We start from the raw sequence: 14233 nt of genomic DNA, 5'->3' as shown, positions 1-14233 counted from the left end.
GGTCTCCAATCATAAGGCAAAGCAGTCTGAATGCTAATTAGAGGTGCTGAGAACTGAAATGAAGGAATAGAGCTGGTCTTATTTCAACACTGCCAGACTGGCCCAGTGGCTAAGATTCACTGTCCGCCTCCAGGCAAGATTAATGCAATCCCACCAGTCAATAATGGAAAGGGGGGATGCACTCATTCAAATGTAGCCGGTGAAGTAATTCAGGGCAAAACAGAGCATAAATTCAGAAAAGGTTCATGGGAGGGGCAGATCGCCCGTCACGTGTTTTCTAGGCAAGTGTATATATTTCTCATATGCTGAAATCTCTTTTTACAGCCATCTCCATATCCAGCCACCCTTACCCTGGCCAAGTGCAAGATGAGGATGTCATGTAAGAACACACACAAAGACACACACACACATCCATGCATGCTTGCACGTCCTTCTGTCTGGCAGCTAAAGCAGATAAAGTACTCTGTGGGACCAAATACAGACTGAGCATATTAGTATGGCCGGTAAAAAATCACAGACCCAGTGGTGGGGAAAAGAAAGCAATCAGCCAAATGATGGGCTTTAGATAAGATATGCAAACATTGCTCTGACATTTTCATTCTAGTGGAGCACTTGAACTAATGTAATTTGACTCCTGTATTTACTCCTCTTTGATTTTTTCCTGAGCTTGGCTTATTGATTACTAACCCAATATAATGTGTGTTTACTCTGAAGGTGGTTCAGAGGTTAATTGATTCAACGTCGCCACCCAAACATGCTTATATTTTGAACACTGTGGGCAATTTCAACCGTGCCTAAATTTGAAAGACACGCTCTGTAAAATGAGCGCAGTTGTTTCGTTCTCGCAGCTGGGATGAGTCTGGCTTGACGTCTGCTACTTAGACTCGAGAAAGGGGTTTCTTGAGAGGGGAGGCAACATGTAGAGAAGGCAGGAAAAGGAAGAATAGTAGGTTGGCTACTCAAGAAAGCCTCTGAGTAACAGAGTAATGTATTTGTATAACAGATACTTATATCAAAAGCAAAGTCCCTTTAAGGCAAGTCAAGCACTTGGTGGCCATGTTGGTAACAGCCTCAGGCAGCTGTTTCAACTACAAATAGAGTGCTGCAGGAAAGAGTCCTGAATCCCAGAATCGACTTCGCATTTTGAAGTTAAATGGCTGAAATAAGGTCTAAGGTTAACCCAAGCTCAAAATATTTTCCTATTTTATTCAACAACATATATACATCAGTAAAACCCCACTCAGGATTTGTAAAGCTTATATATAAAATGCAGTTGCTGACAAGTGGCTAAATGAGACTGTTGTGAGCTTTAAACAACATTATGCAGAACAAAAATATTCTACTCACTACTGTCTGTTTTTACCGTTTTTTTTACTCGTGCTCTTGTAAATTCTCAAACCTTCCCGCCAACTTGATTAAAGATTTGTTGGAAACTTAGTGTTGATGATATTAAAGACATATAACTGTTTACACTTATCTATGTGTTTTGGCTCCAGAATTTACAGAAGTTGTGTTTATTTGTGAAGATGATACTAATGAACCAAACATGTAAGAGAGCTTATTATCTGCACTAATCCAAAAACCTTTGGAAGCCAATTTGCTTTTTTTTCAAGGGAACCTTTCTACAAAATTACGTCATCCCTGTAGCACTCAAAATTGTAAAATATTATGTTTCAGTTACATATTTTAATGAGCGATTGCTAACTTTGTCTCATAGCTGATGAAATCTCATTGTCTGATGGTAGCCATATTTTTTAATCATACATTTGTTTTATCTTAGTTAGGACCAAATCGATCTAAAGTGTTTTAACCATAGTTTAACGCCATTTTCAACTGCTGACTGAATGTAATTAAATAAGCTATTGTTTTTAGGAATGAAAGCTAAAATAGGTCTTCACTTGCATCAAGTAATGATAAGTTCTACAAAATGAGAAAGGCAATCTAAAAAGGCTGCAAAACAAAGGTCCAAAAATTGTCTAGAAATGTCTAAAGATGTAGAGAAGCAGTACGATCTAGTTTCTTATCTTTTGACGTCATTGATCAACCAACTGAGTCCTTCTTATCTGAATATAAAGCGATTTTGGCTTTTTCATTCAGGCTCAACTCTCTGTGGTATGGGTCTTCTGTCTTTCCCCAAGATCAGTTCGTTCTTATTTGTCCTCCATTCTGAGTATTTTTTTTTTTTTTGGAGGCACAGTTGTTGAGGGCAGAGATGGGATACAGAGGGGCAGCATTAAAGGCAAAGCTCAGCTGGTGTCTGGTAGAAGAAGAAGAGTCCTGCTGAGACTGAACTCTTGATCGTCTCTGCCTCTGTCTTACACAATTCTCACAGATAGAGAGATCTTAATTCTTATGGCTTTCATCTTTTCTCTTCACTGTGTCTGGTGCCGCTGTAAGTGCATTGAGCTTGACCGAAGAACAGTGTTAAGCTCATCTGAGAGACTGTAGGAAATTTCAAGTTCAGTTTGTATTGTAAAGGAAAGACAGCATGACATGCATTTAAAATGTCTTTCACTGCACTTGACCACTGCCGCAGAACATCTTCTGCTCTGCTAGTTAATGCATGTTGAAAGTGCACAGATATGTACCAGTTTAGTCTATTATTAAACATTTCAGATTTTTTATGTGAACAATTTATTAGTGCATGTAATAAATATACTCAACCATTTAAATATTTAAACCGCTCAACCATTCAGATTTAGAAAGTGACAGAAAAATAGCTTTTTGTTTACAGAACATGTGTGTACTGTGTATATTTATTATGTAAATACAAACACAATTATACAGCACTAATTAAAACGTATTATGGTTCTCACAAGACACATTGGAATATTGGAATGTTTTGTGAAAGATGTGACACTGAAGATTGGAGTAATGCTATCACATTATTAAATTATTAAATATATTAAAACAGAAGGAGTTACAGTATTAATAATATGTTACAGTTTTCATTGTAGTTCGAATCAAATAAATGCAACTTTGATGAGCTAAAAATTAAGAAATTACAATACTTACCCTTTATTTTCTTTTCGTCTTCTCAAGGGTGGGTGGTTTAGTCAGCATCCTGGTTGCTCTCTGTGTCCTCACTGGCTACTCCATCATGACTGCCAGCTTTGTCATCTATGAGGTTCAGGAACATCACACAGGCTCCAAGAGGCTCCAGCAGATCTCTGGCATCAGCGAACCTTTCTACTGGATCATCAACTTTTTCTATGATATGGTACTTCAGTACAAGTTTAAACATTTCAGCCTTTGGAATCTATTGTATTGTTTAAAAAAAAATCCAAAACTCACGAATCATGAAATATCCTTGAGTTGTAAGATGAATGCAAATTTAATGATATAATTTATTTAATATGAATAATATCCAAAAGAATATTGCATGGCGCTATAAACGCCAAGGTTTTGATTACTAGGGAAGGCAAGAACTAATACCTTAAATGCCAGATGAAGTGTTCACTATGCATAATACGTAAGACCGTTTATAATTATGAGGTCTTTTCTATGTCATTGCAGGCTCTTTACATGGTACCAGTGATTCTCTCGGTGGCAATGATAGCAGCGTTCCAGCTCCCAGCATTCACAGAGAGGCAGAACCTCGGCGCGGTCACACTTCTGCTGGTGCTATTTGGGTCAGCATACATTAGAGTCCCTTTACCACCAGAGATTTTCCTGTCACAAGACAGACGTCTCATTAGAACATCTCAAAGCTGACAGGTCCTCAAGGCACTAGAGCTTCATGAATGTATTATTCAGCAAATGTTACACGTCGCAGCATTGGCAAAAGAAGAAGTTTTAGTTAATGCTTTCAGGTAAACACCGGGCTCTCTGCTAGAAAGAGGAGAGCTGCTCAAAGCTTTCCTGCAAGGCCTGGGCTCTGAAGAAGCGATTTCACACACTCCGTCACCCAGTTAATTGCATTGTGGAGAGCAGTGAGGCCACTCACAGTCAGTCTTTAGGCGTCAGAGCTCCAGGCTGCTTGGGAGGCCCTTCATTGTGTGAAGTCAGCAGTCTGGCCTGCATTCATCCGCCTGTGAGCTCACCGGCTCTCAGTCCATAAATAACCACACATCACAGCGATCCCACCACTTTCCCTTCAACCTGCTTAATTGCTTTTGTTTAGCTGCGCGGTGTGGACTTTCCAACACTAACAATACACGCACACAGGCCAGGGAACGTGCACATATACACACATGCGGTACCCCCTCGGTTTAAACACATCCTCTTCCTTGACCCCGCCACCCCAATCACCAAGAGTAATGAATAAAAAAGCAGATCATTCTGTGGAGCTGAAGAGGAGAGAGGATGCTTCACGAAGAGGAAATAGATGAACTCATTTATCTTCTGGCCTCTTAGTTTGACTGTGGAATATATTCTCGCTTTCTTTGCTAAACTCAAAGCAGAAGTCTTACTATGGCTCTTTTGTCTTCTTCTATGTTGTAATTCTTCTCTTTAGATGTGTAGCTTGCCACTTACCACATTGATTTCATGGTTTCTTTTCAGCTTTTCCACCTTCCCTTGGATGTATCTTCTGTCTGCGATATTCAAGGATACAGAGATGGCCTTTATCGGTTATGTTTGCATCAATCTTTTCATCAGTGTCAATACCATTATCTCCACTTCCATTATTTACTTCCTGGGTCAGCTCAACCAGAATGACCAGGTAAGAGAAGAGTAATTAAAACAAACAAAAAAAGTAGTATATCTTATTGTGCCCTAACTGGTAAAGTTAGGGATAGGTTTGGTGGTATGGGTTTAAGGTTGGGTTAAGTATAATTATAAATATAGTACAATAAATACAGACATTAATTACAGATGTAACTACATATAGGTATTTTTTAAAATATAGTAGTATGCAAAAACATATATGTACATAATAAGTTGCTTGTACCAAATAATTCATTTAAATGTAAGTATATAGTAATTAAGACCACCTAATATAAAGCCAGACAGGGTTTTTTTTTTTTACAAAAGGTGTCACATGATGTGTCACAGGTGTCACAGAAATCATGCTGATTTGCCCTAGAGGAAACAAAGTTTAAAGTTAATGCGTCCTTCCTGAAAAAAAGTTCTAATTTACTTATTTAAAAATTACCTATACTTAATCTAATTTAATCTAATCTAATATAATCTAAATATAGTCAAATCTGAGTAGCTTTGCACATTGTTTTTCCTTCTCTAACTTTTTTGTTTGTCCATTTCAGAACATCCAGAATGTGTACCAAACCATGAGCAACATATTCCTAGTCTTCCCTCAGTTCAGTTTTGGCAATGGGCTGATGGAGTTGGCACGGGTTGATATGCAGGTGCAGATCTTGAGCGCTTTTGGAGTGGACGCCTACAAGAACCCCTTCAGCATGGATGTTCTGGGCTGGATGTACATCTCCATGTTCCTGCAGGGTTTCATCTGCTTCACGCTTCGTCTGATAGCTAACAAGACGCTTCTTCGTAAAATCAGGTATACCTGAGGCTCTGGCACCATGGATTCAAACCGGCTGGCACAGAACTACTTTGTTAAATTGTACTTTGTAGTGCAACATTTTTTATGCATTTGTGTATGTCTTTGCAGATGGTTAGTTTGCCGGAAGAGTAACGTTGTTCAAAGCTATAGCCCCAATGAAGATGAAGATGTGGTGGCTGAACGTCTGCGTGTGGACCGTGGAGATGCGAATGCAGATATTCTGCAGGTTAACCATCTAACTAAGGTGTACCAAAACCTGAACAAGAGGGTACAGGCGGTGAAGAGGCTATCTGTGGGCATCCCAGCTGGCGAGGTCTGTGCTATTTTCATAGTAATATTTATTATGACAGCATTTACATGCACAAGAACATTTTGGTACTAAAATAAACATAAACTGGCATTTTACTTCCTTAATATGAAGTACAATAGTTTGCAATAGTAATGCTTTAATGCTTGTTGGGCATAAGTCTCATACGTCTGCTTAATATTTTGGAGGAAACCGTGATATATTGCTTTTCAAAAGTTTGGGATAAGCAAGAAAATAAATTAAGAGTTTTATTCAGCAGGGACGCACTAAATTGTTTAAAAGTGACAGTAAGGACATTTATAACTTTTGAACTTTTAATTCATCAACAAATCCTGAAGAAAATATATCATGGCTTCCACAAAATTATTGAGCAGCAATATTAAAGTTTTTATAAGTACTATTATGAAAGAGTATAATGGATAATATTTAATTTGGCACCAACTGATCATGTGACCAAGTGAAGACCGGAGTTATGGCTGTTGAAAACTGCATTGTCATCACATGAGTAAATTAAATTTAGATCATTTAAATTTGTAATACAGTTTTTACTGTATTTTTGATCAAATAAATTTAATGCATCTTAATTACTCCAAACCTTTTCTAAGAAGTGTGTTTCCAATTGTCATCATAAACTGATTGACTGAAAAATTGACTGGATTGTGTTCCATATTAATATTAGGATTTGTAATACTCAAAAAAAGTGTATTAAGAAAATACCTTCAGTAAATCAAACATTAAATGCAATGACCAAATCGATAATAATTTAACCACAATGTGCTGCTATTTATCTGAAAATGTGCATGTAGATGTGGTCATAGAGGGGAAATGCAGCTATATTCCCAGAAAGTCTTGTTCAAGGCACTTGGCATATGCTGTGCATTATATTTCAGTTCTGAATGGTTTTTATAGAAGATTTATTGAGCTCTTAAGAATAATCGATGATAGCAAAACATTCAGTGTTAATGAATGGAAGGTCAATATCTTCCTTAGTGCTTTGGATTGCTGGGAGTCAATGGTGCAGGAAAGACCACTACCTTCAAGATGCTGACAGGAGACATTAGCCCTACTGATGGCTCGGCCAAGATCCGTGACATTGACGGGTACCTTTTTTTCCACCTTTAAAAGCTTGATCTGTTACTTTTACTGTTGCTCACCACCTTTTTCTAATGCACTCAGACTATTTTACTAGACATTTGTGTTTGGTTTCACTGCATGTTCATAAATCTCCCTGGCTTGTGTCCTCAGGAGAATGGTTGACATCATAGACTGCAGGAGAGAGGGCATAAACATTGGTTACTGCCCCCAGGTGGACGCACTGGATGACCTCCTGACTGGAGAAGAACATCTCTATTTTTACGCCCGCATCAGGGGCATCTCCAAGAGGGAGATTGACCGGGTAAGGTCACAGCTATATCAACGTTTGTTTTGTTCTGGCCAAGGCCAGTTTCTTATCAAAGTGACCTACAAAAGTGCATGTTCTCTGTTGTGAAGATACCTCTGTTTGTCAAATCTCAGTATTTGACATTTGTCAAAGTGCCAGTTTCAAGAGCTCAGATGTTTAGGGTCAGTAGGAAAAGAAATGAATACTTTTATTTAGCAAGGATACAATTAAATTGATCAAATGCGATCAGTGCATCTGTGGTGTTACAATAGATTTCTTTTGCAAATAAATGCTTTTTTTCTGCAAAAATATAAATCAGCACATATATTTTCATTATTGATGATGATGATAATAATAATGTGTTTCCTGAGAACTAAATCAGCATGTTAAAATGATTTCTGAAGGATCACTAAAGATTGGACTAATTTGCTGCTAAAATTTAACTTTTGCTATCAATAGATATAGATATTAAAATAGATATTTAAACAGAAAACAGATATTTTAGTAATATTTATTACAATTATAAGTATCACTTTTTTTTTTGTACAATACTTTTGATCAAATAAATGCAGCCATGGTTAGCATGACACTTTGTTTAAAAATATCTTAAAGATTTCAACAGTAATATGCTGTGTAAATAATAAACTAATTAAATTTAAAGTAAAAGTTATGCATGCACAAGCTTAAAGTCAACTGCACTTGCTAAGAACTCACTGAGTCATTACTTTCCAGATAATATAAAGAGACTGACATCATTACATTTTGGCATCCACTTGATTTAGAAATTCTGGTACTTTTGACATCCCTTATAATGTGCAACTGCATTAAATATATGCTGCTAATAGAGTTTGATGATTTGAAATGAGAGGCAAGGGATGAGGTGAAACAGACAGCTATCTGTTAAATCATGTCACAACCCACTGACATCCTTTAACACTCTAAGAGAGATTTTGCATCTGTTTTTCGTCAAGTGGCCTGATAATGTCTTTCCACGCATGCAAAAATGTCAGGAAATTGAGGTTTAACAGTCATTTTGAAAAGACCAGCATATATTTTGAATGAGATGCTGCTGTTGCCAACAGGCTGTTTAACTCTTAACTAACTTCACCGGTTTTAACCATCATCGACCAGCCCTGAAATCCCTGCTGGAATTCTCAGTAAGATACCAACATATCTTAGTTTACTATAGTCCGAATATTGCATTTGACAGAAAATGGTTGGCTCTCCTCCACATTGATTAATTAGCAAGCTAATTAATCTTGCATTCTCTCAGGATTATTGGTAAAAAGCACTTCTGTAAAACTTGCCTTTGGCTGCAGATGTGAACTCTTTATCAGTTTTCCTTAAAGATTGAAACACTGGTCTGGGGAAACATTGCTTGCCTAAAGAGTTACAGTGTCATTTTAACAACTTATGAATATCGATTTAAACTTGGAATAGTTTTCTTACTACAAAACATTTTTGAATGTGTTAGATCCTGGCTATATGTAACAGTGAATCATAGCTTGATTGCTTTTATAAAGCAGCAGCAATGTCAATGTGAGAAAAGACACCAAGGTTCAATAAATAGGTAAATGTGTGGAATAAATGAGCCTCTAAATCAAATTTTAGAGTAAAAGACATTCATTTTTGTAATGCAGAACCGGCTGTGCGGTTCTCAACAGCTAAATCACTGAAGATACATAGGAGAACTGTTTAAAAAAATAAATCACATTGGTTTATGTCTATTTGCTCTGCATTGCATAACTCCATTATGATCAGAGACATTTATGACGTTATGAGCATGGCTCAAACACACGCATACCTCTCTGTCAAGCTCTAACTTAATTCAGGGTTGTCTCTGCCGATACTTGGTTAGCCTGCAGAAAAAATATTGCACATAATCTTTTATAGTCTCAGAACCTTCTCAAAGGTGAGTCATCCACAGAAATTGTGAAAAGGTAGTCCCTTTGTAGATAAAAGTCAATATTAAGATGCTTTCTGTGAAGCTCGCCACCTACGGTATTTGATTACAGTAGTCACATTTTTATAAATTCATTGTTTATTCTACCTTGTGTTGTTTCAAACCTACAGCATATGACTTTCATTCTGCCAATGAAATGCTTTGAAGAATGTTCATGCTGCTTTTGTTTATACAGTGAAAGTGGATGGTGACCAAGGGCAAGATTTTCAGGGAATAATTTGTTATGTTTTTTACATGAAGCTACAGATTAGCTTCAGAAAACGTTAAGAACATTAAATCATATTTGACTACTTTTGTGCCGCTTTTTCCCCTTTCTCTGGTCACCATCCACTTTCATTGTAAGAAAGAGAGCTGCTTGAACATGCTACAAAATTTGTCCTTTTGTATTATTTTAATAGAAAGTAAGTCATACAGGTTTGAAATGACACAAAGATGAGTAAACTCTAGCAAAATTTCTATGATTGGCTGAACCAACCAATTAAATTTGTAATTAAAGTTGATATAAAGTGCAACTTTGTCATAAATGAAGTAAAACCGGCACCCTGTAATGATGATGTTACCCTTCTATAAAAAGGGCAGAGGAGGAATTGACTTAACAATCTATGAATACCATCAGTCATCTTTTGGCTACCAAGGCTTTGTGTAAAAGCTGCTGAAACTTTGAAATGGCTTTTGCGGTTTGGCCCATTAACTTGGATTAGAGGATTTAGAGGAAATGGCTGGTAAATTTTGATGTCCAGAGGGAACCGTGCAGTGCGATGCCGACCCAAAAGGATGATCTGTAGGTGCATATAACCCCTGTTACACGGAGAGTCCTTTATGGTTTCTTGCAGGTTTATGAGAAGCTATTTAAATTCATAGAATGTCTACTTGGATCCTTTGATGTATGAATCCAATTAGTTAAATGAATGCAGAAACCATGACATGCTCTGTGTGGGGTCAAATGTCAACAGGCATTTAATCAAAACATTATTCAAAGTGACTCATTATGATGTCAAGACCACACAGTTAATGTGTTAGAACAACTTGTTAAGCCTTTTTGGGGACAATTATTGCTTTGTTAATCAAAAATAAATTGCTAGGAAATTATGACTGAACTATAAATGTGGAGCGCGCTTTAAAATAAGGCTGCTCGATTTTGGGGGTGTTTATAATTGCAACTTACGACGGCTTGGCTTGCTGTGCTTGTTTATAACAACAATATTTATTATTATTCTAGCAAAAAAATACGAAAAATATATATTAAAGTAAAAAATATTAGGCTACTGATATTTCACTGTAAAATATAATATTTTACATTGTAAAGATACATTTTTTTGCTTTCTTATTAACATGCTTTCGTTTTTCTTCAGGTTGTTAACTATCTGTTGAAAAAGTTGGAGCTGAATTACCATAGACACAACACAAGTGAGAGCTACAGTTGCGGAACACGCCGGAAGCTGTCGACGGCCTTGGCCCTGATTGGAAACCCTCAGATCCTTCTCCTGGTGAGCAAAAACTGCACATTCTCCTGCCAGGCTGAAACTAGTTTCTGTTTAGTAAATTATACAGCTACATTATAAATCACTGTATTGGATGTTGTCCTGAGTGTTTGCTCAGAGGGGTTTAAATAGGTAAAATGTTGCACACTCGTTACAAACACCTCTGAAATGCGTCGGTGTGCTGTTTGGCCAAAGTCTCGTAGCACAACGGTAATCCTGACTTAAAATTTTGGCTCGGTGCATTGCACGATTGCTTTTACCTGGAGAGTATGTGGGTTTTTGCATTCGTTTTTTCTTTTGTTCTGTAAGCGTAGAGAAACATCCCACGCGTTTCTTACTGTACACGTCTCCTCTAACCTCTCAGGATGAACCCAGCTCTGGAATGGACCCACGTTCTAAACGTCACCTCTGGAACATCATCTCTGAGCAAGTGATGGGAAAATGTGCTGTTGTCTTGACATCGCACAGGTAATGAGCACATCTGACAGTCAATAAACAAAAATCGGCACATTACTTCTCTGAAAATTTTATTCAAATCACAATGTTTCATGCCTAAGGTCTTTGGCCTGTAGAAGACTTTAGGGTTGTGTTTTTATAAATTTAAAACACTAATGGCAGTGTGCTGGTTTTTGCTTATTGGCTGTAACATGCTTCATATGATCAAGCACCAGTCCAAAACTTTATTATACATTATACTTTCACAGCTTACTCACACTGCCTCAGTTCCTCCAAACAAATAGGTGGTATATATAGGAAAAATGCAGTATAGGCTATATTTTAAAAAATGAAGTAATAAATGACCATAGATGGCAAAACCAGTCATAAATCGCATGGATATTTTTGTAGCAGTAGCCAACGTTTCATTGTATGGATCAAAATTATACAATTTTTTTTATTATTTTATAATATTTGGTAAATTTATATATATATATATATATATATATATATATATATATATATATATATATATATATATATATATATATATATCAAATTTTGATTAGTAATAATCATAGGTGATTTTCACAATATTAAGATTTTTTTTTTGCATCCTCAGATTTCTGGTTTTCAAATAGTTGTATCTCAGCCAAATATTGTCCTATCCTAACAATCATCAATGATTGTACATCAATAGAAAGCTCAGCTTTCAGATGATATATAAATCTCAGTTTCAAAAAATTGACCCTTAAGACTGGTTTATATTACTTATATTGCTTTTTTCTTTATAGTGGGCTTCTGTATTCAGTTATCTGTAAAACTGCAAAAAAAAATTGTTTGTTGAAACAAACTTGACAACTAAAGTTGGATTAACTAAGGACTGCCTGAAACTAAAAATAGATTTAAAAAAGCTTTTGAAGTTTGAACAGTGCGAACATACTAGGATGCTTTGCATGATAAGAATGATGCATTTCTACAGAAAGTTTTTGATGGGTTTAAAAGATGAACGGAGAGTTTCAGCAATCTGTTTTTGTGTCCTACAGCATGGAGGAGTGCGAGGCCCTTTGCACCCGTCTGGCTATAATGGTAAAAGGACAGTTCAGATGCCTCGGCTCCCTACAGCACATCAAAAACAGGTCAGTGGTTTATCTTTCTTTATCCCGTGTTTCCTCCTTCCAATTATTTTCCATGGTTCTCTCACGTCTCCTTTTGTTTTCCACACTTATTGTTGCTCTAGAGCCTGATATCTCCTGCAGACACTTCATAATTTAGTCCCTGGTGATAAAATAATCTCTGTTCATCTGACAGGTTTGGTAAAGGATTCACGGTGAAGATGTACTTATCCGGAGCCTCCTGCGATGTAGATATGATCAGTAACTTCATGCAGCAGAATTTCCCCAGCACGTGCCTGAAGGTGAGAAACAGAGCACATCATAATGAAGTTAAAGTTATCGAGAAGTTCAAGTTATTGAAAAGTACGGTATATTGTCTTGACGGCAATATGCCGTGCCTGGTTTCGAACAGAAGTAGGATGTTTTGCTCAGAAGTCTTAAAGGAACGGCAGCAAAGTGAAAACAGAAGATTCGTGGGTCAGAGTCTGGAAATAGCCATAAAATTTAATCATGCCTGTTTTTGGGATACTTAAATTTGTTAGATTTACTTCCCTGGGGCTACTAATAATGTATGATGTGAACACTAAATGTTAACGTTGTCCATGTTCTGTTCTTAAAGGATCATCACTCAAATATGGTGGAGTACCACGTGCCTGTCGCTCCCGGTGGTGTGGCTTCAATCTTCGGTCTTTTAGAATCCAACAAAGCCGTACTGCAAATCAAACACTTCTCAGTCAGCCAGACCACTCTAGATGAGGTAAGATACGTGAGATGTTTTTGGTCATTATTTATTTACCCTCAAACTGTTGTTCTGTTGAAACACAAAGGGAGATCTGTTTGTTTGAAGAATCTCTTTTCCATACGGCTACGTTTCATAGTGATCTGCCAAGCTTTAACAGACACATAAAAGCAGTCCTTGCGCTATACCTTTTGAAATCAATGTGCGGGCAACAGACCAAAATAAAAATTAAACAAGTGAGTAGTTCTTGGATGTTTAGTGGCCAGGAAGCAAAGGTGGAAGTGGAAAGTAATGGAAAGAGACAGAGAGGTGGTGATGTACTGACTAAACAAATGTCTTGACTTGTCTCCGTAGGTTTTCATTAACTTTGCCATGGGGAAGACGGACACAGACGAACAGAACGTCACTGAAGGAACGGACATTGACAGTCTAGACTCGTACGAGTCTTTGGACTGATAAAATACTTGATTTAACTCACCTCAAGAAGATATTAATTTAATACTTAGGAAATACTTAGGCTATATCATATTTTGGTGTTGTGATTTTTATGAAAGACGAAAAAATCTTATTTTGTACTGAATAATGAAGTCGCCAAATACGTTATGAATAATTATTTGTTAATTAACTCTTTCTGCTCTTCCAAGCTTGGGTTCAAATGTTGCTCAACGTCAAAAGAACTTCTCTTTGAAATTTGTTGCTGTTTGTATCGCCTTAAAAGGGATAATACGCAGAAAGTCTAAATTAGTTTACATAGTTTCAGGCTATCCATTAGTTTTTCATTTGTCATCAAACAGCTCCGCTGCTTAACAAAGAAAATGAAGTCATTTATTTACTAAATTGTTTGAAATTTTATTAGCTATACAAGATATTAATCAAAACGTAAATAATTCACACGAACAACTAACAATGTGTTACTCAATACAGAATTAAATATGTATGCAGAGTGAAGAGTCCATCCTCTTAAACTGCTGGCTGCATTGATGCAGCTCTTGTCTAGAGTTGATATAAATCACAAAGACCTTTTTGGCTCCGAGATATAAATGATTCTTCAATGTCTGCACATCTTCACTCTCATTAATATTTTCTCTGAAGGCACATCTCTTGTGCAAGAATGTACTAAATATTTCATCGGCCCTTTCCTCTGTCTGCTTCAAGGCACAGTTCCTCTTTTAAAAATGTACCAAGCTTATTTTTACATTAAAGCTATTTTTCACATGCAGTTGTGGAGCGTTTGTCTTATTGAATGTAGTCCAATTGGTTCTTTATGTCGTGAGTTGAGGTATGCAATTTCTTTGCATAGAAAATTGAACGCAGTGGAAATGATGAACTATCCAATGTTCTAACTGCATTT

General features: G+C 36.8%; 1 protein-coding gene across 4 annotated transcripts in view; it reads left to right on the top strand.

Annotated features, from left to right (window-relative positions):
* abca12 (ATP-binding cassette, sub-family A (ABC1), member 12) overlaps positions 1-14101 on the top strand; it is a 65634-nt gene extending 51533 nt beyond the window's left edge. For all 4 annotated transcript variants that reach the window (XM_043248803.1, XM_043248802.1, XM_043248801.1 and 1 more), the window contains 14 exons: positions 325-379; positions 3043-3220; positions 3517-3632; positions 4504-4663; positions 5205-5458; positions 5570-5774; positions 6759-6868; positions 7014-7164; positions 10465-10599; positions 10958-11061; positions 12075-12167; positions 12340-12445; positions 12763-12900; positions 13237-14101. In XM_043248803.1, coding sequence (XP_043104738.1) covers positions 325-379; positions 3043-3220; positions 3517-3632; positions 4504-4663; positions 5205-5458; positions 5570-5774; positions 6759-6868; positions 7014-7164; positions 10465-10599; positions 10958-11061; positions 12075-12167; positions 12340-12445; positions 12763-12900; positions 13237-13338 — 1907 coding nt within the window. In that variant the 3' untranslated portion in view covers positions 13339-14101. The remainder of the gene's footprint in view (positions 1-324; positions 380-3042; positions 3221-3516; positions 3633-4503; positions 4664-5204; positions 5459-5569; positions 5775-6758; positions 6869-7013; positions 7165-10464; positions 10600-10957; positions 11062-12074; positions 12168-12339; positions 12446-12762; positions 12901-13236) is intronic.
* The last annotated feature ends 132 nt before the right edge of the window (positions 14102-14233 follow it).

This window comes from Puntigrus tetrazona, chromosome 9 (genome assembly GCF_018831695.1).
Source record: "Puntigrus tetrazona isolate hp1 chromosome 9, ASM1883169v1, whole genome shotgun sequence".
Lineage (NCBI taxonomy): Eukaryota > Metazoa > Chordata > Actinopteri > Cypriniformes > Cyprinidae > Puntigrus > Puntigrus tetrazona.
Note: the sequence above shows the minus strand (reverse complement) of the source record. Positions and strands in the feature narration are given on the sequence as shown.